Source organism: Mus caroli, unplaced genomic scaffold (assembly GCF_978045245.1).
Source record: "Mus caroli unplaced genomic scaffold, Mus_caroli_1 scaffold_19, whole genome shotgun sequence".
Classification (NCBI taxonomy): domain Eukaryota; kingdom Metazoa; phylum Chordata; class Mammalia; order Rodentia; family Muridae; genus Mus; species Mus caroli.
In genome coordinates this window covers 9856467-9880503 of record NW_028227274.1, presented here as the reverse complement: position 1 = coordinate 9880503, position 24037 = coordinate 9856467, and the positions used below count along the sequence as shown (strand labels likewise).

Genomic DNA, 24037 nt, shown 5'->3' with positions numbered 1-24037 from the left:
GGTCAGCTTTAAGCCAATGAGAGATGCTCTCTCTCAGGATGGGACCCAAAGTTGTTCTTTGGTTTCCACATACAGGTGCATGTACACCCCACATGCACAAACACACACATATAAACTTATGTGTGCATAAACATGCATACACATAAACTTATGTGTGCATAAACACACACACACACATAAAAAATAAAGAACTAACAAATACAGGACTCAGGAGGTTTCAAAGCAGTGCCTCAGCTCTCAGGTAACAGGACTTATCCTTCCCCAGCAGCACACAACACGCTCCTTGACACTGCATGACAGGCACAGCATCGTTATCAACCAAGCAGCATTTCTCCCGAAGCCTCTCTTACAGTCTGCAGTGCTGTTTACCTACTTCCAATACTACATTATCTACCAAAGCATTGCAATATAGCTACTCACGTAGCTAAAGGGGCCTTCATGTCCTTACTTTCGCTCGCATACGTCAGTGACGAAAGGCCCTGTAGGCGGTCTCCAGGAAAGCCCAGCAGGTTGATGATTTTGAGCAGGTTTGGGGGCACCATGGATATGCAAAGGTGGAAAAGGCCATATCCAAAGCTCACAGCACCTTTCAGTCTGCTTAGGGACTCCTCAGTCACCCCTTCGGCCACAATGTGGTTATCATTTGCAGCATCAGAAGCCAAGGGCTCTTCTGTCAGCTTCTTCTGATACAGTTCCTGAAGGGCGTTGATGTCCACATAGCACTTACTGTAAATCTTCCAGGCTTTCCTAAGGATCCACCCACCTTTTATGTAGGCTATGAAGAGAAGGGGAGAGAGGGATTCAAAACCCAGCAAGAACCTTTGCATTCACGTCATGATACAGGATGATTGGCAAGAAGCTGGAAAGAAATGGAGAGCAGATTCATGAAAACTTACTGTTATTAGCTATCACTCAACCTCAGCTGTGCCACGGACTTGACATTTCCTACTTACAGGCAGCACATGTAAGAAATGTGTGGGCTGCTGCTGCTGCTGTTAGCAAACTCTTCAAAACAGGGGGGGGGGGAAGGGAAGGGAGGGGAGACAAGGGGAAGAGAAAGGGCTCCCACCCTGACCATGAGGACTTGAGTCTGACCCCAGGGACCCACGTGGTGGGAGCGAGTGCTGATCCCTACATGTTGACCTTTGAGCCCCACAGGCACTGAGGCGTGCATTTTCCCACTCCTTGCATAAACCAAATAAATAAATGTAATAACAAACATAAATATCCAAAGCCTGGCTAAATGTCTCATCATGAAACTAACAGCTGCTTGAAACATCGTATAGACAAATCCTGAGCTTAGGGTAAAATGCTCCATTTTACTTCAGTAACACTCTCCCCTCCCCCCCCCCATGTAACAGTAAATCCCTTCCTCCCTGCTTCCCCCATCCTTATCTGGAAAATGACGAAGGAAAACACAGCTCTGTTTACCTCACATTTCCCTTATTAAAGGAAACAGACTCTTGGTTTACAATGAGGAGGCAGCAGGGAAGAGGGAGCAGGTGTGTGACAAGGTGACAAGGCCTGGGACAGAGGTGGAATACAGTGAAAGATACTGAGAGCCACAGGTTCAAGTCCAGCCAAGGGAAAAGCTGACTGGCTACAGAAACTTGGGAAAGAGGAGACAGGCTCAGGAAGATGGACTGGAATGATCTAGATCAGCAGAGGAACAAGAGAGAAGCGGGGAGCAATGGCAGCCAAGGACCAGCTATCTGTTCCCATCCACAGGGAACTCAGTCAACAAAGCAAAGGTTTCATGCTGACTATCCCTTCTCAGTCAAACATAGTAAACACCATGCCTAAGATAGTACAGTGGCCCAAGGGTCTGTGGGAAGAAAGTATACACTGATGCACAAACCTGAGCTAGTAAATTAAAACAAAATCCAAGAGGTTATTGCACTAGGCAAGAGTAGCACCCCAAGCATGCAAAACAAGTCTACCAGGTAGAAAGGAATCCGCTAGTTCACCTAGGTGTTGAAACAGACTCTCCAGGATTTGCCCTCCTCCCTGTCCCTCGCACCGCATTGGCCCTGTCATTCTGAAGGAGGCCACCTTGTGGGATTATGCAGATTATGCAGCAGGCTTTAGGCTCCTAACTCTGCTTAGGGGTAGGGGAGCTGCTCGGCTACCCAAGCCAGCAGTGCCTCCAAAGAGCCCTCTCCTTCCATCCTGCAGAAAACAGCTCTCAGGGTGCACACAGCCTGGCCTTCTGCCAGCTCCTCTGAAACATCAGACATCCAGCATTCAGCCCCTGTGCTCTCTCTGGGCCAGAGGAGAAGGCAGAAGGAGCAGGAAAGCACAGACCATTTGTGAGGGTCAACCTGCAGGGAGAGGGGCAGGGGCTTCAGGAAGTCCCACCACACACAGGAGTGGAAGTCCTTCCTGGAAAGGGCAACTCCTAGGAAAATGAAAGCATCCTGTTATACTACACTGACCTTGGCAGGAATCCTGTCATTCTCCATGGCAAGAGCATCTGCCTTAGGCCTCACCTAACCATGCGTCCTAAGAAGGCTGGGAGCCTCACAATGAAGGGTCAGGCACGGTCACTCTCATCCTTTCTGAGACCCAGGTAACAAGAGTTTGAAGAAAAAAAAAAAAGAAACATGTGTGCATAGGTGCACAGATGCATGGGTTTATGTGCATATCTAAATGTTTGCATGGGGGGTGCATGGTTGTGTGGGGTGTGCATGTGTGCTGTGTTTGCATGGGGGTATGTGCATGATTGTGTGGGGTGTGCACATGTGCATGTGTGTGTTTGCATGGGGGGGTGCATGGTTGTGTGGGATGTGCATATGTGCATGTGTGTAAATGTTTGCATGGGGGGTGTGCATGGTTGTGTGGGGTGTGCACATGTGCATGTGTGTGTTTTCATGGGGGTGTATGCATGGTTGTATGGAGTGTGAGCACGTGTGTGTGAAGGCCAAACGACACCCTTAGTATTGTTTCTCAGGCCTGTTGTCTACCTCCTTGGAGAGAGTGTGGAGCTCGCTGAGTGGGTGAGAGTGGGCCTCAGAAGCCCACCTGTCTCCACCTTCCCATCACAGCCGAGAGGATGGCCCATGCCCATGGCCCAGAGTTCCATGTGGGTTCTGGGGATAGAACTCCAGTCCTCATGTCTGTGAGGCAAGCGCTTTACCCTGACTTAATATTCCCAGTCCAACAATGGGTGACTTACTTGTCCTCACTCACAGACAGTAGACTTCTAATAGACTTACTGTTTCATGTTTCACTGGCAATTTATTCCCTGAGTGGCATCCTGCTCCCTCTTTCATTCACAGAGCACACACTGCCCCCATGCTGGGGAGTGACACCAACCATGCATCGGGGACAGACAAGAAATGGGCCAATTTGTTGTTGTTTTGTTTCATTTGTTTTGGTTTTGAGTAGCCTTGCGTTGTGGCCCTAGCCAGCCTTGAATGTCTGATCCTTCTACCTGAGCCTCCAAAATGCTGGGATTGATTAGAGGCTAGCACTTAGCCCCATTCCCCACCTGGTTCATTCTTTATAACCACAGAGGGACAGGGCCAGAGACTCTTGGCCTTCCCCAAGGGTCAGAACCACCTGTGCCACCTCTGTAATCCTGTCTGCTGGTCCCAGGCTTCTGAGGTAGAATTTACATCCTTACCCCACCCCAGTACATCAAGAATTTCCTCAGGCTAAAACCCACCCTCCCTCATCTCTGGTCACCAGCACCTGTCATCTCAGAAGGCCAGACACCTAGGAAGTGCAGAACACACGGGCAGGGGGCACTATCAGTTCCTACCCTCAGTCTGACATGGAGGCAGGTTCAGAAATGAACATGTAGATCACCAGATGACAGCTGCTCACCTGGCCGCAAGAACGTACCCGCTTCTCATCACCCAGGCCAGACTGATGAGGCCCATGAGGAAAGAGGAAGGCTTGGGACACACTTGCCTGGGCTGGAGAGGAATTCGAGGGAGCTGAAGTGGTTCTAGCCGGGCAGGCAGTGTGAGCTAAGACACAAGCTTCCAGGTCCTTTCAAAGAAGCTTGAGGAATGCGCATGCAGGATGCCAGGAGAGGGTCGTTCAGACCTGCCACAGGGGAGAGGGACTTGGCTCTATCTCGCTGGTGACACAGGCCAGCTAAGTGTTTGAAGCATGGGTGGACCACATCCTGGGTTGGCTCTAGCAGCCTTGAGTGGGACTAGTGACACTGGCAACACGAAGCATGTCAGGAAAGGTCTGAGAAACCTGCACTATGAGGCTACAAGGTGGCGGCACAAACAGCCAGACTGAGGGGCAGAGAAATGTCGCAGCAGAACTCAGTGACGAAGGAAGATGTGGTTGTCTCCCTGGGAGAGAAGGAAGGAAGGAAGGAAGGAAGGAAGGAAGGAAGGAAGGAAGGAAGGAAGGAAGGAAGGAAGGAAGGAAGGAGGGAGGGAAGACAGGCAGGCAGGCCAGCTGAGCAGTCCTAATGCCAAGAATACAACAGTAGACACGGCGATCTGCAAACACCTCACTGCAACTGCTTGACCCTTCCCTTGTAATGAATAAGCTCTGGTCTTTACAAGGCAGGATCTCAGGGCTGGAGAGATGGCCTGGTGGCTAAGAATGAGTACTGCACTTTCAAAAGACTCAGCTCAGCACCCAGCACCCTGTACCCAGCACCCATGTCAGGCCTCACTGCAACTCTAACTCCAGCCCAGAGGGACCTGATGCCCTCTTCTGGCTTCGATCATACCTTCACTCAACATGTGCATAACCACACTGAGACACAGAAATAAAAATAAAATAAAATTGGTGGGGAGCAGGGAGACAGAGAGAGGAGTACTTTTTCCTGCAGGGGCTGGTCCTGAACTCTTTTCTTTTTAAAAATATGTATTTATTTATTTAATGTATGTGAGTACACTGTTGCTGTCTTCAGACACACCAGAAGAGGGCACTGGATCCTATTACAGATGGTTGTAAGCCACCATGTGGCTGCTGGGAATTGAACTCAGAACCTCTGGTAGAGCAGTCTTAACCTCTGAGCCATCTCTCCCAGCCCAAGAAGCATTTTCTTTTTTTTTTTTTTTTTTTGGTTTTTCGAGACAGGGTTTCTCTGTATAGCCCTGGCTGTCCTGGCACTCACTTTGTAGACCAGGCTGGCCTCGAACTCAGAAATCCGCCTGCCTCTGCCTCCCGAGTGCTGGGATTAAAGGCGTGTGCCACCATGCCCGGCTGAAGAAGCATTTTCTTAATGGCTAAAATGAGTTCCTCAAAGAACTTGGGCATCAGAAAAAGAATGCCAAAACAACAGGAGATGAAGAACTCTCATCCGGCCTGAAGCAGCCCCTAAGTATCAGGCATGCACAGAGAGGCAGATCAGGGTGGGAGTGGGGTACTTCATCTTCACTGCCTTATAGGGGTGTCACACCATGATCCCTTAACATGTCAGAGCTGCCTTGTTAGGAAGCTGCTGGGGGTGGGGGGCGAGAGAGCCAGGGGCTGGGGAGGGGGAAGACCAGAGCAAAGGGTGAAAACACATCGTAGAATACAGTGTAAAAGAAGGATGAGTGGAAGTTCAAATGTTAGACATCAGAGTAACCATTAAATTTCCTTTCAACTGAAGCTGAACAGAAGCAGCAGCAAGTAGAAGACAGAAATGGAAACAGAAGAAAGGGAGAAAAATGACTTTCAGTGTATTTCACCAAGAAATGTCCTTGTATTTAACGTTTGGGAGAAAATGTGTTTCTGAGTATGAATTTGAATTGATTTCTACTTAGTCTTCTCTTCTCTTCCCCCCACTCCCCATACGTAAATTCTGTCCAGCCAAGTGACAGGTTTCTGCTGTCAGGATCCAAGAGACATCACCAGACCAGAAACTCAGTTCACAGCATGCTATCCCAGATGCATCTGAACTCCTAGTCAAGAAATGAAGTCAGCAAGAGGCTGGAGGACAGCACCCTTGTTAGACCAGCGTGCATTCAGCACAGGGTGCACCCTTGTTAGACCAGCATGCACTCAGCACAGGGTGCACCCTTGTCAGACCAGTGTGCACTCAGCACAGGGTGCACTCAGCACAGGGTGCACCCAGCACAGGGTGCACTCAGCACAGTGTGCACTCAGCACAGTGTGCACCCTTGTCAGACCAGCGTGCACTCAGCACAGTGTACACCCTTGTCAGACCAGCGTGCACTCAGCACAGTGTGCACCCTTGTCAGACCAGCGTGCACTCAGCACAGGGTGCACCCTTGTCAGACCAGCGTGCACTCAGCACAGGGTGCACCCTTGTCAGACCAGCGTGCACTCAGCACAGTGTGCACCCTTGTTAGACCAGCGTGCACTCAGCACAGGGTGCACCCTTGTCAGACCAGCATGCACTCAGCACAGGGTGCACCCTTTGCCAAGCTCTCTGCAACACCAGGCTCTCAAGTACAGTGTGAAGTCCTTTCTGATACACTTGACACTGTAGGAGATTAAAACAATTTCCTGAGAATCTGAAATGCAAACCAGTTTGGTTTCATTTTGAAGAATAATATGCATGACTTGGTGAGCAAGGTACTCTCATAGGCCCTGACATATCAAAGACATCAGCGACTTCTATAAGAAAGACACAATTATCAAGGCTGAAGACTGACTGTACTGCAGACCTCAGGATGAAATGACTCTGCTGCACACACATTAAACACCCACAGTTTCCATCTCCTAAGTAACAAATCGCTAACAGCTCCCCAAAAGTGCTGTCACCCTGTGCTTAGTTTTCAAAGTCTAAGTAACAAAACAAGAAAAGACGAAGACTCCCTGATTGTGACAGATTACCCAGTGGGTGTCACTAGAAACTGCGTCCACTTACCCGACAACTCTTGTTTCACAAAGGAGAGCACTGCCAGGTAAACCTGGCAGTCAGCGATGATGATCTGCCTCTGAAGTCGATCGACCATGGACGGGGTGGACTTCCGGGCATCAACCTGTGATGTGACGAGAACGTTGTAAATCACACTCAAGGAAAGCACAGCCTTCCTACATCTGCTCAGGCGGCTCTGCCAGGACAGAATGACTTCCCGTGGGATGGTGAAGCCTGGGGACCACTCAAAGTCAAAACCAAGTTACACCAGAGGCTTGGGGGCGGGGGTGTCCATGCTCCCCTCCCTCCACTCTGTCAATAATTTGTAGTCCTAGAGAATACTGTAATTTAACCCCATATTGTAAATGGTCAAAATGGAATTTATGAAAAATATTTAAGAAGCAAAGAAAAAAGCCTAGTAAGCAATCCATCATTTTATCAGATAATATAGTTTTATTTAATGTAAAATGAAAGATATCCATGTATATTACATTCCACACAGCAAATCCTGGAAAGTCGTTTTACAGCCATCTGTGTTCAGGGACCACTGATATTAGGGTGTACCCGTCACTGTTTTTAAATGATATACAAAGGTGAGAAAATGCTACATATCCATTCACTAGTCAGAATATATCTACAAACAAAAAGCTACCTTGGACTAAATCAGAAACCATACCTGAAATTTAAGAGACATAAGTAAAGACAAGCAAAAAGTCAAAGTATATTTTTAATGCTGGCCTTTGTCATACGGGTGTTTCTAAATGGAATGAAAAAGTCACTGTGACGCAGACTCCCACCTTAACAGTAAGTGCCTACAGAACAGACTATTTGAAGAGACTGTATATAGCTTCACAGTGCTAGAAAAAGTGACACGTTCCAGCATGCATGTCAATAGTGTATATGGTAAATACAACAGAAAGACATCTCCCTCACCTGACTAAACTTAACACAACCCATCATGGTCACCGTTGCTCCATGTCCAGCCCTAGCAGTCACTGGAAGGGAAAAACGTGTCTGTACCCCCCTTTACTTCCAGCAATAGCATCTCTGACACAGGGCTGCCAGAGGGCTGAGAACTCACACGGACGAAGGCAGCCACACTGTAAGACTCATCTCGGATGTTAGCAGTGTAGGAGTGAGTGCCAGGCCTGGAGCGAGCTTACAGTTAACAGAGATTTTGTTACCATGCAACTGTAAGAACTACACTTCTGCTGTCTGACTATGGGAACCTCCAGCAGACAACCCAGCAGGGCTCAGAGCCTCAGGCAGGAGAGTACTGGAGGCAGGGGGATGACATTTCCGAAGAAACAAAGAATGAGAGACAATACTGATTCAGAGAGAGAGATCAGCAGGTTAAAGTGCTAAGTGCACAAGATGATGAGCTGAGTTCTAAATCAAAAGCCCACGTAAAAGGCAGGTGTGGTAGTGCCCTCCTGTAATCCATAGACACAGCCATCACTAATGTCTGCTTGACCAGTCAGGTCTCACCTGACGAAGCAAAGGAAAAGCTGGGCACTTGATGGCTACAACTGTTAAGTCACAGGTGTGACATATGAAACCCAGGCAGTTAGAGCAACTGCCTCTCAAGAGCTTCATGCAAACTGCAGTGAATGGTGAAAGCAAATTCTAAACACGTGTCTTATGATCTTTTGTGTGTTTGTGCCCATGTGTGTTCATGTATGTGTGGAGGTCATGCCAGGCATGGCTCCTCCTCAGACATGGTCCATCTTGTCTTGTTGTTTTTAAATTTAAATTTTACTTATTTATGTGCATGTGTGTACATCACAGCATACATACGTGTGGTTACTTTTCCCCTTCCATCTTGGGGCCCTGCCAATTGAACCCAGGTTGTCAGATTTGGCAGCAAGTGACTTTTCTCAGTGAGGCATCTCACCACAACACCTTGCTTTTTGAGACTGGTTATACTCGGTTGACTTCCCCTGTGCTGGGATTACACATGCATGTCATCACGCCTGGCTTTCTCTGTGGGTTCAAACTCAAGTGCTCATGCAGACACACAAGCACGTCACAGGTGAGCTAACTCCCAGCCTGGATCGTGAGCTTACTGAGACTTTGATTATAACTAAAGGCCAGCATCTCCTGGGGACACAGGTCAACAGCTGGATTCCAGGAACATACCAATGTGTGACTGCTCTGTCAACTACTGTCCTTGCCTGTTTAGTCACACCCAGGAAACCCTCACTTCAAGAGTCTCCACCTCAGAGCTGTGCTACTTTCCTTTCTGTTGTTGAGCTAAAGTAACCTAAGCAAAAGCAACTAGGGAAAAGGGTGGAGAGCAGGGAGACACAAATGCTCCATGCTGCCGGCTTGCCTCTAACTTTCATCTAGCTCTCTCCCATCTCATATGGCTCAGCAGTCCCCGATTAGGGAATGGCTCCACCTACAATGGTCTAGATATTTTTACATATATTAAAAACCAAGACAATCTGCCACAGACCAGCCCACAGGCCAGCCTGATCTAGAGAATTCCTCAACTTACGGTCTCTTCTCCAATGATCTGAGGAGGTGGCAAGCTGACATTTAAAAGTATCACACCCACTCTAAGCACAGGCAAGAGATGGCTATCATGACTGAAGGGGCTTCTTCTACTCTAAGAGACATAGGACTTAACCAGAAGCCATGGCAGACAATTAGTGTCTAATTTCAGTCATATCCGATTCCAAACCCAGGTCAGTGAACCATGCTCTACAGACAAGATGTAGTCCACAAGCCAAGCCACTTACATTCTTCTTAATTTTATTCTTAATTGTTTCGATTACACCAGCCTCTTCACTCTCACACAGCTTCTCTGTAGTCTTTAAGTCATCGCACGCCAACTGCATTTTCTCCTCCTCGAATGTCATCATGGCGTTCTTCCAGGAAACAGAGAAAGGAGCGGTGAATCAGCAGGCATGGGAACCTCAGGCCGTTACCATAAAATGCCAAGCTAGAAAAACCACCTCAGTGATTCTCAGGTAAAAAGGTTCACCCTGTTACAGGACACCCTGGTCATTAAAGAACCTATAATCTTAGTAGAAAATAAGACTTTATATCTCAATTATTCCAGCATGAAAATTATACAGTGGTGAATGTCCTTGTGTTTTTTACTCTTTAAAACTCAAACATAGTAGAAACTATCATTTTTGATTGACCAACTCAATGCAGTTTTTATAGCAGTACCACTTTCAAAAGTTCATTCTATCCACTGATAGAGCCCTGGCTTCAAACACTGAACCAAAAATACTCGTAAAAGAACAGTTAGAAAATGCCATTGAGAAATCAGTCTTTCCAGAGACAGGAACTCCCGAGGGTGGGTTTACCTGCAAGGAATTGACTTTGCATGATCTACAGCCACTCCTTGATGTCTATTGAGCACTTGTGACATGCACCTAGTACAACAGTGGGATGTTTGCTTGGTTTTTGAAAGTTGTCTCATGTAGCCCATGCTGGTCTTAAAGTCAATCTGCAGATAAGGATGACCCTGAACTTCTGCTTCTCCTGCCTCCACCAGGCACCAAAACACCTGAGGAAGAACTGAGGTCTGGCCTGAACAGGCAGCAGGCGCGGGACACCCAGCTCTCTGGAGGCCCTATTGGCTATGCTGGTGTCTCTATCTTTTCATTGTCCATTGGGTAGGTATGGCATTTAAGGTTCCTTTGGTATCACTCTAATCAACATTCCCATTCTCACCAAAACAGACCTCACTCACCTTTGCCCCAGGCATGCTCTCCTTCCAGCCATCCTAATTTAGGTCACTAAAATCTCAGCCTTGCTAAGGCATCCCTTTCCATTCCTCCTCCTCAGACCTCAGCCAAGACCCTCTGTCTCTGTGTCAGTGCCCTTTCTCATAGTCACTTGGGTATTGTGATGGCTAATCTCAACTTCAAATTGATAAGCTCTAAAATCACTTGGGAGGAAGGCCTCTGGGCAGGTCTATGGAGTATTACTTTGATAAGGTTAACTAGGGTAGGAAGACCTGATCATTGTGGGTGGCTCCATTCCCTGCGCAGGGATCCTGGACTGTCTATAAAAAGGAGAAAGTGAGCTAAACAAAAGCATCCATCATTCCCTGATACAGCCCCAACCATTATGGACTCTAAGGTCAAACTGTTCCCCAACAAACTGTTTCTTCAGTTGCTTCTGACTTGTGTTTTATCACAGCCACAGGGAAAGTAACCAAGACAGAGACAAATGTTACCTTCCCATAGGTATAGGGCTAGCGTTCCTGCAAAGAGGAGGTCTTAAAACCTGGGTTCCATTAAAAGAAGATCAATAGCATAAATGAAAACCCAGCATTGAGTGCTGGCTAAGGGCCAGGCGGGCTAGCCACAACATGCCCACTGGCTGCTAGGACCAGGTGGGCTGGTCACAACATGCCCACTGGCCACTAGGACCAGGCAGGCTGGCCACAACGTGCTCACTGGCTGCTAGGACCAGGTGGGCTGGCCACAACATGCCCATTGGCTGGCTTCTAGGACCAGATAGGCTGGCCACAACATGCCCACTGGCCACTAGGACCAGGCAGGCTGGCCACAACATGCCCACTGGCCACTAGGACCAGGCAGGCTGGCCACAACATGCCCACTGGCTACTCTTTCTCACTCCTGAATGGACGTTTTCTCTCCCTTGACTCAGTACATTTTCTCCATTATGCAATTCTATGATGATCTTTAAGACAACGTGTGTGAAAGTAGCTTATGTGACAAGCATTTCAGAGAAACAAAAGCATCCCCCTATATTGACCAGCTGACTGAATAACACTACTGTAACTCATGTCTTCCACTCTCAAGTATTAAACTGATTTAGCTTAGCTCACAAACTCATCTCTAGACTGTTGCTAACTTCCTTACCAAGACCTTTCTTCTTGTCACAATACAATCTTAAGCTTTGAAGAGCTTTCAATTAGATTTTTATTCTAAAAACATATCTCAAGCTGGGGAAAATATAACCCTCTAAAAATCATATATAAGCATTTTATTTTTATACTTGGGGGAGAACACTTATCTCACAGACATTAAATAATGGGCAATAACTTTAAGCTTTCTTTAACAGTATGTCTATACAGCTGGTAGTAAATAGGCATTACTTCGGATTTATTTTCTTGACAGCAATATCTCTTTTGATATCAACTTACCAAAAAGCTGACGAAGCTGGCTCCAAAACTCATTAGTGGACTATGATTTCTGTTAAAGAACAAACAAAAATATTTCACTGGAAGTCTTACTGTAAAAGCATTTGGTAATTAGGATATATCATTACATAGACTGCACCCCATTCACTAGTAAATTACACCAAGAAGTTGAAGAGCTGAGGTACTTCCTGGCTCTACGACCAAGAGAGACTCCATCTTTGATTCTTCAAAAGCAAGGGAGATCTCAGTGTAAAATTATAACACTAAGGAGCTGACAGTAAATAGAAAGATATAAATAGAAAGATTTGCTAGACCATGGCCAAAAGAAGGTGGTGATCTGCTGCTAAAGTACAAAGCTGAATCTAAGCTTTACAATAAGGGGTGGGCATGGTGGTGCAGTCCTGCAGTGCTTGGAAGGCTGAGGCTGGAGGACCACGACGGAGTTTACCCAAGCTAGCTATAAGCAAGATTGGGTCAAAACAAAACAAAATATCTAACAAACATAAAGTCAGTCTTATTTGTAGAACAGATCAAAGGATGTTGCCACTGGACCTACGCCCTCCAACTCACCCCAAGGTTGAGAACACCTCACTAAGACCCACTAATTCCCAACGGTGACACACAGGCATCACTAATCTTGTAGTAAGCACAAGAAGAAAGCAAGCCAGTGCTAAGTGAGTCACAAACATGCAAGAACATAAAGTCTTCAATCCAAACTAAAAACTAATACAAAATCCAGATCTCCACAAATTGTGTAACAGGAAAACAAAGCCAAGTGCTCTTAAATAACAATTAAAAAAAAGTCACTCATTTTTCACTATGCAAATACAGGGCCATTATATTAACAACGACAAAAGTCATGTAACTCGTGTAACAACGTACTATTCCATCCTCCACTAAAAATTCACATTGTGAAAAAAAAAAAAAGAAAGGAAAAAAAAAGAAAGAAAGAAACTTACATTGAGCTCAACATGAAAAGGGTTGTGTGTGTGTGTGGAGAGTGTGTGTGTGTGTGTGTGTGTGAAAGAAAGAAAAAGAGAGAGAGTGAGCCCTTGTATGTATGAATGCCCACATCTCTGCCTGAGGAATACCCTACATGGATATGCTTGCAGGCAATAACAAATCTGTTCTTGAGACAGACTACCACAGTCAAAATACATGCATATCTCCTTCTTTTCTTGCAGTGGCCTTTGTGAGGATGTGTTGTTGGGGGAGACTCCACAATTAAAATGATTTCCAAGGCTAACCTCTCCTAGTAGTTTTCCCCACCTATCCGTACTGCTGCTCACTCTACGTTGGCCTTCAACTTGATTCCCCTGTCCCCGCCACTTAACAGGATGCTTGAATCAACCATGGCAACAAACTGGAAGGTCAGCTCACTTGTCAAGAACCCAAAACAGCACTTAGATGCCTAACCTAGCTGGGAGCTCTGTCATGACTACAGTGCCCTCCAAACATATGCTGCTGCTTCTCGTTCCGCAGCATCGCCTAGAGCTTAGATGCAGCACAGGTTTCTAGGTCCTGTATCAACTGCATCCTGATGTCTTACACAGCAGGCATCGGAGGACCGGGTCAGAGAGGGAGTGAGGTCACTGCTCTCAAGGACAGATGATTTGATGGATTTCAGCAGAGTGATGGCCGCTCTGCTTCCCCATCCTGATTGCAGTTCGGCCACTGCTACTTTTGCTTCATGATCTTGGCTAAAATTAGCTTCCTGAGAACCACAGGAATTAATTATTCATGGCGCCAAGTCTCCCTCCTGTTACCTCACATACTGTCTTATCATTTAAATGGAAGAAAAGATGCTGGCACCTGTCCAGCCAAGGCACTTTCCCTCCCTGAGGTCCTGCCCCTCCACCACCCAGCATGGGCACATCAGGCACAAGTTGCTGTCCTGTCAGCCTAGCTCCAAAGCCCTGTTAGCGGCACGGCTCAGTCTGTCCGGCTTCCCTTGCTGGGTCCACTCAGCCTTTAACTTCACATACTTCAAGTGGCCCAATGTGGGACCGAGAAAGGCAGACTGTTTTGGTTGAATGAGGCTTGCTCCAGCGACCCAGTAGAAAACTCTAAATGGGACAGAACAGTGAGTCACATTCCCAGAGACAGGTGCCTGACACCACAGAGCTCCCAACTCCATAATTCTGTGACTATTAGTCACACAGATAAAGCCCCAAGCTTCTGGCATTCTGGCTAGACTCCACCCCCACAGTTACCTGATAGCCCAGCCTACTATAAAGGAGCTGCTTGGCCCCTCCTCTCTCTCTTTAAGCTCTCACCTTTCTTACTCTCATCTCTAGTCCTTCTTCTCTCTCTCCCTTCCCCTCTCTCTCAACGTGGCCATGGCTGGCCTCTCTCCCTGCCTTCTATAATAAAGTTCTAAAACCATAGACTGTCTCTGCTCATCAAGGCCCGCCATGCTTGACCGACGGGATAGGCTTTCCCCTAAAGAGCCCTGTCGAACCTCCTGCAGGAAGGCCTTCCTGCGCTCCAGCCACAGACAGGACCAAGGACTTTCACCTGCGTGGGAACCACCCAGCTCCCCCCTTTCTCCCTGCTCTCTCCTCTCTTCTGCTCTGGGACTGACCGAGCCACCCTCGGGGTCCCCAGTTTGTTCTCAGGTCTTCCGTGGTGTCCAGCAGTGTCTGAGATGCCCGAGACTGAGAACCTGTTCTCTCTGGCCTCTGTGAGGCCCAGAGACCTCCGACTGTCCCTTGTCCACCTTCCCCAACCCTGGAGGACTGGGTCCATAGCTTCCCACAGCCAGACACCTACCTGGGGCCATGTGGAAAGCATGTGGGAATCCTCCGTGTCCGCCCACCCAGATCACAGGAGCTCTGGCGGGACGTGGGTTTTCTCCCACTCCCTTTATTCGCCCATGCCCGGCACCCAACAACCCAACACTAACTTACTTCATGTGGGGAGCGGGTGTGGCAGCAGTCCCAAGAAGGTGCCAGGGACTGCAGCTAAGTCTTATGACTTGCACCTGACTTCCTCATACACCTGAAAATAAGCCACAACCATCGTGAGAGCTGCGCAGGTGTACCAGGTTACTGGCGAAGCCATTTTGGTGGAGATATGCCCCTGCTGCCCTGATTAGCTGAAGCTGCGTACCTGGTGAGGTGATGTGGCCTGCTGTGAGTGGATGGGAACTGATAGTATATAAGAGTGAGAGGCCCAGGGCTCGGGGTCTTTCGCCTACACAGTCAATGCTCTCCCAATAAACGTGTGCAGAAGGATCCTATTGTGGTGTCTTTCTTGCTGGCGAGTCAGGCGTCCCACAACTTCATCTTACTTAACTCTGGCATGTACAAATGTCCCTATACAAAACAGGTCTTGGAGATTTTAAAATGAATCCAAAGATATGAGGGTAATTACTGAAAGCCCAGGGCTGAGGCAGGAAGCATGTTCTACTGAATTCAAGGTTAGTCACTTGTGGACCCCACAGTGGAAGGAAAGCCCCAACATTTGTTTGAAAAACAGGTATTTAGGACTGTGGACACTGGTAAAATACTTGTCTAGTATTCACTAGGCCTGAGTTCAATGCCCATACACATATAGGCCATGTGATAGGGCAAACACCTGCAATCCATGCACCTGGAAGAGGAGGCAAGGACTGGGAGCTCAAGATGTGAGCTAGCCTGGGCTACATAAGACCTGTCTCAAAAAAAAAAATTACACATGGGGACTGGAGAGATGGCTCAGCGGTTAAGAGCACTGACTGCTCTTCCAGGAGTCCTGAGTTCAATTCCCAGCAACCACATGGTGGCTCACAACCATCTGTAATGGGATTGGATGCCTTCTTCTGGTGTCTCGTAAGAGAGGGACAGTGCACTTACATAAATAAACAAATAAATCTTTTTTAAAAAGTTACACACAAACACAAACACACACCTTAAACATGAAAATCCAGGCAGCAGCAGCTCGGGTGACATAAGCAACAGACTTAGAAGTATGAAATCTGACAGCGCATTCCTGTTCTGCAATGTCCTCAGCAATGGCCCTCCTCAGACACTCTACTCCACAAGTCTAACCTGTTTCCAGCAGTCACATCCTTGCAGGACAAGTTTTCTACAATGGTGAAGACATAGCTTTGTGATACACGATGAAGCATATTAAAGCCAATAACTTTATACTAAATAACATTTTCCTTTATTTTTTTATTTTATGGGTATGTTTTGCTTGCATAGCATGTCCATGCACCACATGCAGTGCTTGAGAAGGCCAGAAGGGGGAGCTGGATCCCACAGAACTGAAGTTAGAGATGGTTATGAGGCACCATGTGTGTGCTAGGAATTGAACCCAGGTCCTCTGGAAAAGCAGCTGTTGCATTTACCCATGGAGCCAGTTCAGAATACAAACTGCAAGAGTTCATGCAAACTCAATGTGCATTTTCAGTCTTTAGCAATGGATCTGTTTCCTGGTTCTGTCCTCTGCAAAGTCGAGAAACAATGTTCACTGCTCAGCTGTGCATAATGTGCCCAGCAGCCATATGGGTAGTCGGCACCCTCCCTAAATACACTGCAGAACACACTGTGTCTCCCCCATGAAACACCACACCGGCTCCAGATGAGGTGCAAGAAGAGCCTGGAGTGCCTAGCTACAGCACTGAGTAAAGAATTTTAAGAAAAAAACAATACTATGCTCTTAAAGAGGTTCCTACTATCCAATGAAGAAAATGTTTTGCCATCTTTGAGGGGAAAATGTATGGAAACAAGTCAGTATAAGCCAAGCTAATTAAACTTTTCCATTAAAAGGATAAAAAAATGTACCAGTTATTGTGAGCAAACCCCCAACAGAAGCAACTTCAGGGAGAAGAAACTCATTCTGACTGACAGTCACAGAGGACAGAAGTTTACACTGTAGAGAAAGGTAAAGATCAGGAGGCAGAGAGAGACTAGAAGAGGATCAGGCTTACTCCTTAACAGCCTATCTAAGCTCTATAGTTCTTAGTCCCAAAGATTCCACAGTCCCTAAAACAACTGTACCAGCTGGAGATCAACTGCTGAAACACTTGCGCACACGGGAAACACTTCACATGACAGAGGACCCTAGAAAACCAACCCATTATTTTGAAAACTGATCAAATGTAAATAGGGGAGGGAGGCAGTGGGCAGTGGCCCTGCCTGTCCTCTAAGGACTTGAGGAAGTGGCTGAGGAGGGGAAGGGAGCTTCCCTCAACAGCAACTAGGACAACTGGAGCCTCTTTACTCTGTGGGTCCTAAAGACACGCAGGAGGCAGCAATCATGAAGACAGGAAACAGAAGAAATTCAATAACCACCCATCATGACAACAGAACTGGCCAGAACCATCCTGCAGGCGACAGCATGGTAAAGATTCTTCATTCTTCCACAACAAGAAAGAGCTATACAGGGCAAGGGGTGGGGGTGGGGGGGCAACAACAGAGTTTCCAACATAAGGCACACCAAACAATGGGAACAAGAAAAATAATTCTAGAACACAGGAAACAGCACACATATATGCATACACAGACATAAAGACACATATATAGGTATATATACACACAGAAGGACATACAAACACATACACAGACATATATACACATACAATTAGAAGGAAAGATATCAAACTACCCTTGACAGTATTAACAAACCATTAATTATCTAGGAAGATTTCTGACAGGGACAGGAAATACCTTGCACTGAGAAACATAACACTCCTATGAGCTAAATACCAGCATGTCTGTTTTCCAACAGGGGTATTCTTAGCATTTAAAAGCAGTAATTCTTTGTTCTGGGGCTGCCTGCCCCTCAAAGCACAATAGCCAAAAGTACAGAGAAGAGTGTCATAATAATTGAGTTGATTGATGCAGATGCTACAATTCATTACACAAGTTGGAGATGGGCTATGGTTTGTTTCCCAGGAGTCCATGCTTTGGAAATGTGGTCCTCACTCTGATGATGTTGATACAGAACCTTTAGGAGGCCCCAGGTCACTCAAAGATCCAGGTAGACCTCCTGAGCCCTGGTTGATGATCCAACGAGAACTACACTAGAAGGTTGAGTTTGATCTCTGCAGTTTCTCTGCTTCCTGCTGGCTGTGTGCCCCCTGTTCCCTCTCTTGGTGTCTCCCATGGTGCGATAAAGCACAGAGGACCCTTGCTGGAACTAACCTGACGCCCATGCTAGGTCCCTGAACCTCCTGAAACTGTGAGCAAAATAAACCCGTTTTTAAGTCATCCCACCTCAGACAGACTATTAAAGTTACAAGAAGCGAAATTTTCCAAAGTAAAAACAAAAACATGCCCCCTCCAAGAAAAATGATGTCTTTTGGAACGTGCTGATGAGTGCTTCCTTGTGTTTACCACCACAGTTTAGTTTTGAAAGTGAACTATCACTCATAAAATGTGTCTGAATTTCTTCCCTCTACCACAGTGCATCACTAAAGGTAGAGAGCCTATTATGAACCCAAGGAAGCAATATGCCATCTGCCCCTGTGCTGAGCAACATTTCAATGGAATGAAATTCTTTGAAGTTTCTCCAGGATATTCCAAACCCAACTGATCAGGGTTTGTTCTCAGAAATACAGTGGAAAGGAAATTATACAATGAATTGCTCTTCATTTTTAAATTAAAGTTTATCTTTGTTTTGAGTGCATCAGTGCCTGGGGTAGGGGGTTGCAAGCTTGCGAAGGTGCCTGTGTGGAGGACAGCTTCTCTCCTTTCCCAGTATGAGTCCCAGGGCCTGAACTCAGGTCAGCAGCTGTAGTGGGAGGCCCCTTCACTGGCTGAACTGAGTGGTGCCAGCTTTACACTTAATTCTTAAAGGAATATTTTCCCACAAGATAAATGAACATAACTTTCAGGCAGCCCCTGGTGAGCTACACCTCTTCAAATGCAATTTTACCACTCAAAGTGAACAGCTGGAAAACTTCAAGCCTTTGATTTTTTTTTCCTAAAAATGTTCTGAATTCATATGTTAAGTTCTTAGAAGGCTTTTTCAAAGTGACTTTTCGGCTCTCTGAATGTTGGAGGGCATGAAGCCTGTGCGAGACAGAAGAAGCTGGACTGCCACGTACTTTGGTTGAGTCAGTCTGACATAGCGAAAGCTGGGAAGCTGACCGATGAAGCAATGAGTTTCAAGGAAACTCTCTTCCTGGGGTCTGGCACTTTTCTCCCATAATCCTTATAACCATAATATCCATTCTCCACTCCCCGAATTAGCCTAGTGTATGGATTCACGTGCGCTCTATTTAGTATTACCTTAATGTAATGCCTTTTAAGATTGTATTCTAACATAGCTAAAGCTTTTTCCCGGTGTTCTAAGATCCCAGATAGTAGCAAGGAGTTTAACCTATTCAGTAACTAATTAAGCACTACCATAAAACAATAAAGCACTAGCCATTAGCTCAGTTATCTGCAGAAAGAGTCTGGAATTCTCACTGAGATAGAAATTCTTATTACAGACTACATTCCATGCCAAGAGCAAATTAATATACTATACTGAAAAATGGGAATTCTCCAGACATAGATAAGAATTAACAAGGCCTAAGAATTCCAAGGTTCATGACACTACTTTATTCCTGAAGCCAGGCAAGAGTTCATACCCCCCTAGCCCAATTAACACTGGGGTGTGAAACTCTTGCCTGGCGCAGGGCTGATTGCTAATCTCTAAGGTAAACAGTTCTTTTGAAGTCACTCCTCTTGCATCTGGAGGGATACTAATCCCTAGAGTAAACATTTATCTGGTTCCTGCAAATTCTTTTTGTAGTTACTCCTCTTGCACCTGGAAAACTTCAATGTACCGTATCTGTTATGTTTTACAATTTATGATATTCGCTGTAATATAATTAGTCTAAGCTCGACTAGAAAATTACCTTCAGATTCAACACCTCTCTTGTGTGCGTGTATCTGTCTGTCACCCCATCCGACTCTTTGCCCATCTGCTCGAGAGACTCGTTTTTACGCAGGCACAGGAAAAAGAAGGTCTGCGGCACTGGACCCTGAATGCAGTCAGCAGATGAGCACCGTTCATGAGCAGATAAGCTCACGGGTGAGCTCCCAGACCCAAGGGCAGAAGAGAATGGGGTGAACTCCTTCCCTGCTGTTCTTCTGGGGGCTCAGACTCTTCTGTGACCCAGGGTGTTTTTAGAACCACAGCCTAGAGGACAACTGCAGCTAACTTTATACAACCAGCAAAAAAGACAAAAGGGTGTGAGGGGGTGGGGATAGGGGGTGCGGGGGTGAGTGGGAGTGCATACAGATGCCTCTGGACCTTGTCTTGAAAAACAGAGACTGTCGACACACCAGCCTGGTGTTTCTGGTTTTGTGGCTATGACACAGAAATCACAGGTAATAAAGAAAAATGAAAGATAATTTGAACTAGGTTAAAATCACCAACTTCTGTGCACCAAAGGACACAGTCAACAGTGCTGCCACAGGCAGACCATGAACTAGAAGGACTAGCTGCAAATCCCGTCTCATAGGTTGTCATAGCCAGAGACTGGGAAGGGTGCCCACAACCTAACAGTGGCAAAACCAAAAGCCCATCCTAAGAATGACTCAAGGGCTGGCAAGATGGCTCAGCTAGTAGAGGGGCTTGCTGCACAAGCCTGGAAAATCTAGTTCAATCCCAAGAACATATGTAAAGGTGGGAGGAGAAAAATAACTCCACAAAGTTGTCTCTGATCTCTACACACGCGCTATGGCATACATACCCTCAGACACACAGACACATGCAGAGTCATACACATACACGTGTGCAGCTGGGAGTCCAGGAGATGGTGTCAGTAACTATGGACAATGTTGGTATTCTTCAATACAATTACCAATAGATGTGTGATACAGTGCAGAAACCCTCCCTGCCTACTCACCCCACAATGGAAAGCAAGACTCAGAATGTATTTGTACATCCATGTTCCACAGCGGCCCGATTCCCAGTGGCGGGGGCAATCCATGTGTCCACAAGGAATGAGCAGGCAAGCAAAGGGAGTATAGGTACACACAGAACCTTCTTCCCGCTCAAAACATGGGCGGGCATTCTAAAGCTTGCTACTACGTGGATGGACTTTGAAGAAGATACAGGTTAGGTTGAGAAATACTAGTCACAAAAACACAAATGTACCTTGATTCTTCTTGCATAAGGTACCCGGCATAGGCAAATCCACAGAGAGGACAATGGTAGTTACTGGGGCTGGGGTGGAGGAGGAGTGTGAGTGTTTACGGGGATGGAGTTATAGTTTTACAAGATGGGAAGAAGTCTGCAGATTGCTTGACAAATGTACTGGCTGGTTTTGTGTGTCAACTTGACACAGGCTGAAGTTATCACAGAGAAAGGAGCTACAGTTGGGGAAATGTCTCCATGAGATCCAGCTGTAAGGCATTTTCTCAATTAGTGATGAAGGGGGGAGGTCCCCTTGTGGGCGGTGCCATCTCTGGGCTGGTAGTCTTGAGTTTTATAAAAGAGCAAGCTGAGCAAGCCAGGGGAAGCAAGCCAGTAAAGAACATCCCTCCATGATCTCTACATCAGCTCCTGCTTCCTGACCTGCTTGAGTTCCAGTCCTGACTTCCTTTGGTGATGAATAGCAATGTGGAAGTGTAAGCTGAATAAACCCTTTCCTCCCCAGCTTGCTTCTTGGTCATGATGTTTGTGCAGTAATAGAAACCCTGACTAAGACAACAAACAATATGAATGCATTTTCTACCAAACTATACACTTAAAAATGGCCAAGATGGGAGCTAGAGAGATGTTAAGAGCACTGGCTGCTAGTCCAGAGGACCTGGGTTAGATTCCCAGTCCCAAGCCACAGCTCACTGTGACTCCAGTTCCAGGGGATCCAATGACCTCTTTTGACTTGATCCTCAAGCAGTAGGCATGCACACACACATGCAGGCCAAACACCCTGACATATGAAATAACAGAAGAATGGCTAAGATGATAAAATAATATAGTATATATTTTGCCAGTTTGAAATTTTCTTCCTACAACAAAAAGAAACCAGCTGTCTGCAATGGAACCAGGGTGTCATCATAAGATAACTCAAGGAGAGAGGGCGGGGGAGGGGGAGAGGTGGAGGAAGGAAAGGGGGGAAGAGGAGGGAGAGGGGGGAAGAAAAGAGAGAAGGATGGGGGAGGGAGATGACAGCAGAGCCTGGAATCCCAGCACTTCCGGAGGGAAGGTAGAGGGTCAGGAGTGTAATGTCACCCTCTGTTACATTGTGAGTTTGAAACCAGCCTGAACTACAAGAGACTTTGTAAAAAAATAAAATAGTGATGGAAAATAATTTGAGCTAAAATTGTTTAAAGTACTTTAATGTAGAAATAGAAGAGCTGTGAATAGCATATTCCAATAGAAATGCACAGAGAAAAGCGAAAATATTTGTTTTCTGAGACGATGAGATGAAGGGTATTTCCAGTAAGTACGTGGTATTCATGTAGCTGTGCATACATAGCTTGCACATGTGTGTATATAACATTAACAGTCAAAGAAAAAGAGGTCATTACTTGAGAGTGGTGTGGGTGTGTGGGATTCGCTGGGGGGAGAGGAGCTAAAGGGATAAAAAGGACAGGGAAACTAATGATGATTTCAATTAAAAATAAATTAAAAAGTGAAAATATAATCAAAAGTGTGTATGGGGTGGGGGAGACAGACAGCAGAGCCTACACAGTGCCAGTGTCGCATGCGGCATGAATGCCCCCACAGTTACTCCCCTTTCAGAGTCAGTGTGCTAGCTCCAAACACTCCTTGAGATTCAGCTATAGCCTCTGCAACTCCTAGCAGGGGAGGCCATCCGCCAGCTGAGGCTGACTCTGCTGCTGTGGGAGTGAGATGCTTACTCTGCAGCAAGCTGAGGGCTGGCTGGAGCCATCTGTGGCCCAGGGCTAGGAGAACACCAGGCCCAGAAAGGACAGAGAAAGACGCTGATAGGAGGTTTCACTCCAAGACACCTTCTCATATTTTTCTTTCTTTTAAAAAAATATTTATTTTAAATTCTGTGTAAACCATTTGTGTGTGTGGGTTATGTAGATGTGTGAGTGCTGGTACCCCGTGGGCCCAGAGGAGAAATGCAGATTCTTAACTGCTGGTCTACCTCTCCAGTCCCTCTCTGATGGGGTTGTTTTCTCCCTAAAAAATATAAGCATGATTTAGAGCTCGCTCTCTCTCTCTCTCTCTCTCTAATATTACCTACAAGGTAATATACATAAGAACTTTATGTATACTCATAAAATAAAAAGAAAGGAAGGGCTGAGGGAAGAGGAGACAACCAGTAAGTCTTTAGCCTCACAAACACAACAACCATTTTCTTAGGATTTCAGCTAAGTCGCAGCTTAAACAAAGTATCTCTTTTTGTTGTAAAATCATTCCTTCACTAAGCTGACTCCATGACACTGTCAAGAATAATAAATAAACGAATTTACAATAAGGAATTTGATGAGGTCAGAACTGGGAAGCTAAAACAATTGCTTTGACCATGTCACAGTCTTGGTGTACCCCCCTTCCCCCTGCCACCATTGGCCTGTGAGTTCCATCTGTCACATCCTGCATTACAAGCTCTCTCAGCACACTGTAAGGAAGCTGTCACATGCTAACACAGAGGCCTCAGCCTCAACCTGATGGTGGGGCAGCATCTCTAAAGGAAGCATGTGTGCAGCTCCTGTCAAAGAGCATGGGACAAGTCCTCGCCATCCGTTCCAAGACGGCCAGGGAAAGTGGGGACATTTCCAACTGGACCCTCTGGCAGATGCCTGCTAAGGACAGCCTCTTTCACCTGGGAAGAGACCCATGAGTGGGCACACAGCCCTGTTAGGTTTAAGGGGAGCTTGAGGAGGGCTTTGCTCTGCCCTACTTGGAGAACGGCCCCCAGGAGAATTTAATAATGGCAGTAAACAGCCCCAAAGCAGCACAGGGTCTCAATCTTCAGCCCAGAGTTAGCAGAAACTTGGTTGATACTCACTACAGCCATTTTCAGTCCAAAGTGTTGAACCTCTGGGCCAAGAAAAGTGCTCAGCAGTAAAAAAGCTTGCAGCCACGCTGACGATTTGAGTTCTATCTCTAGGATTGACATGTTAGGAGAGAACCAACTCCCACAAAGTGTCCCTGGCTTCCACAAGCATGTTGTGCGTGTCTGTGGTGTGTCCCTTCTACCCCTAACACACAACAAA

The 24037-nt window shown here is 46.4% G+C and overlaps 1 protein-coding gene across 3 annotated transcripts in view; it reads right to left on the bottom strand.

Moving 5' to 3' along the window:
* Nucleotides 1-24037, bottom strand: part of Ttc39c (tetratricopeptide repeat domain 39C) — a 93770-nt gene that overhangs the window by 37541 nt on the left and 32192 nt on the right. For 2 of the 3 annotated variants that reach the window (XM_021150288.3, XM_029471969.2), the window contains exons 2-5: nt 11922-11970; nt 9532-9660; nt 6797-6911; nt 421-775 (exon numbers count right to left, since the gene is read on the bottom strand). In XM_021150288.3, the coding sequence (XP_021005947.1) occupies nt 421-775; nt 6797-6911; nt 9532-9660; nt 11922-11970 (648 nt within the window). Of the gene's footprint in view, nt 1-420; nt 776-6796; nt 6912-9531; nt 9661-11921; nt 11971-14827; nt 15676-24037 lie in introns of those variants that run through there. The other variant, XM_021150289.3, reaches the window with a different exon arrangement.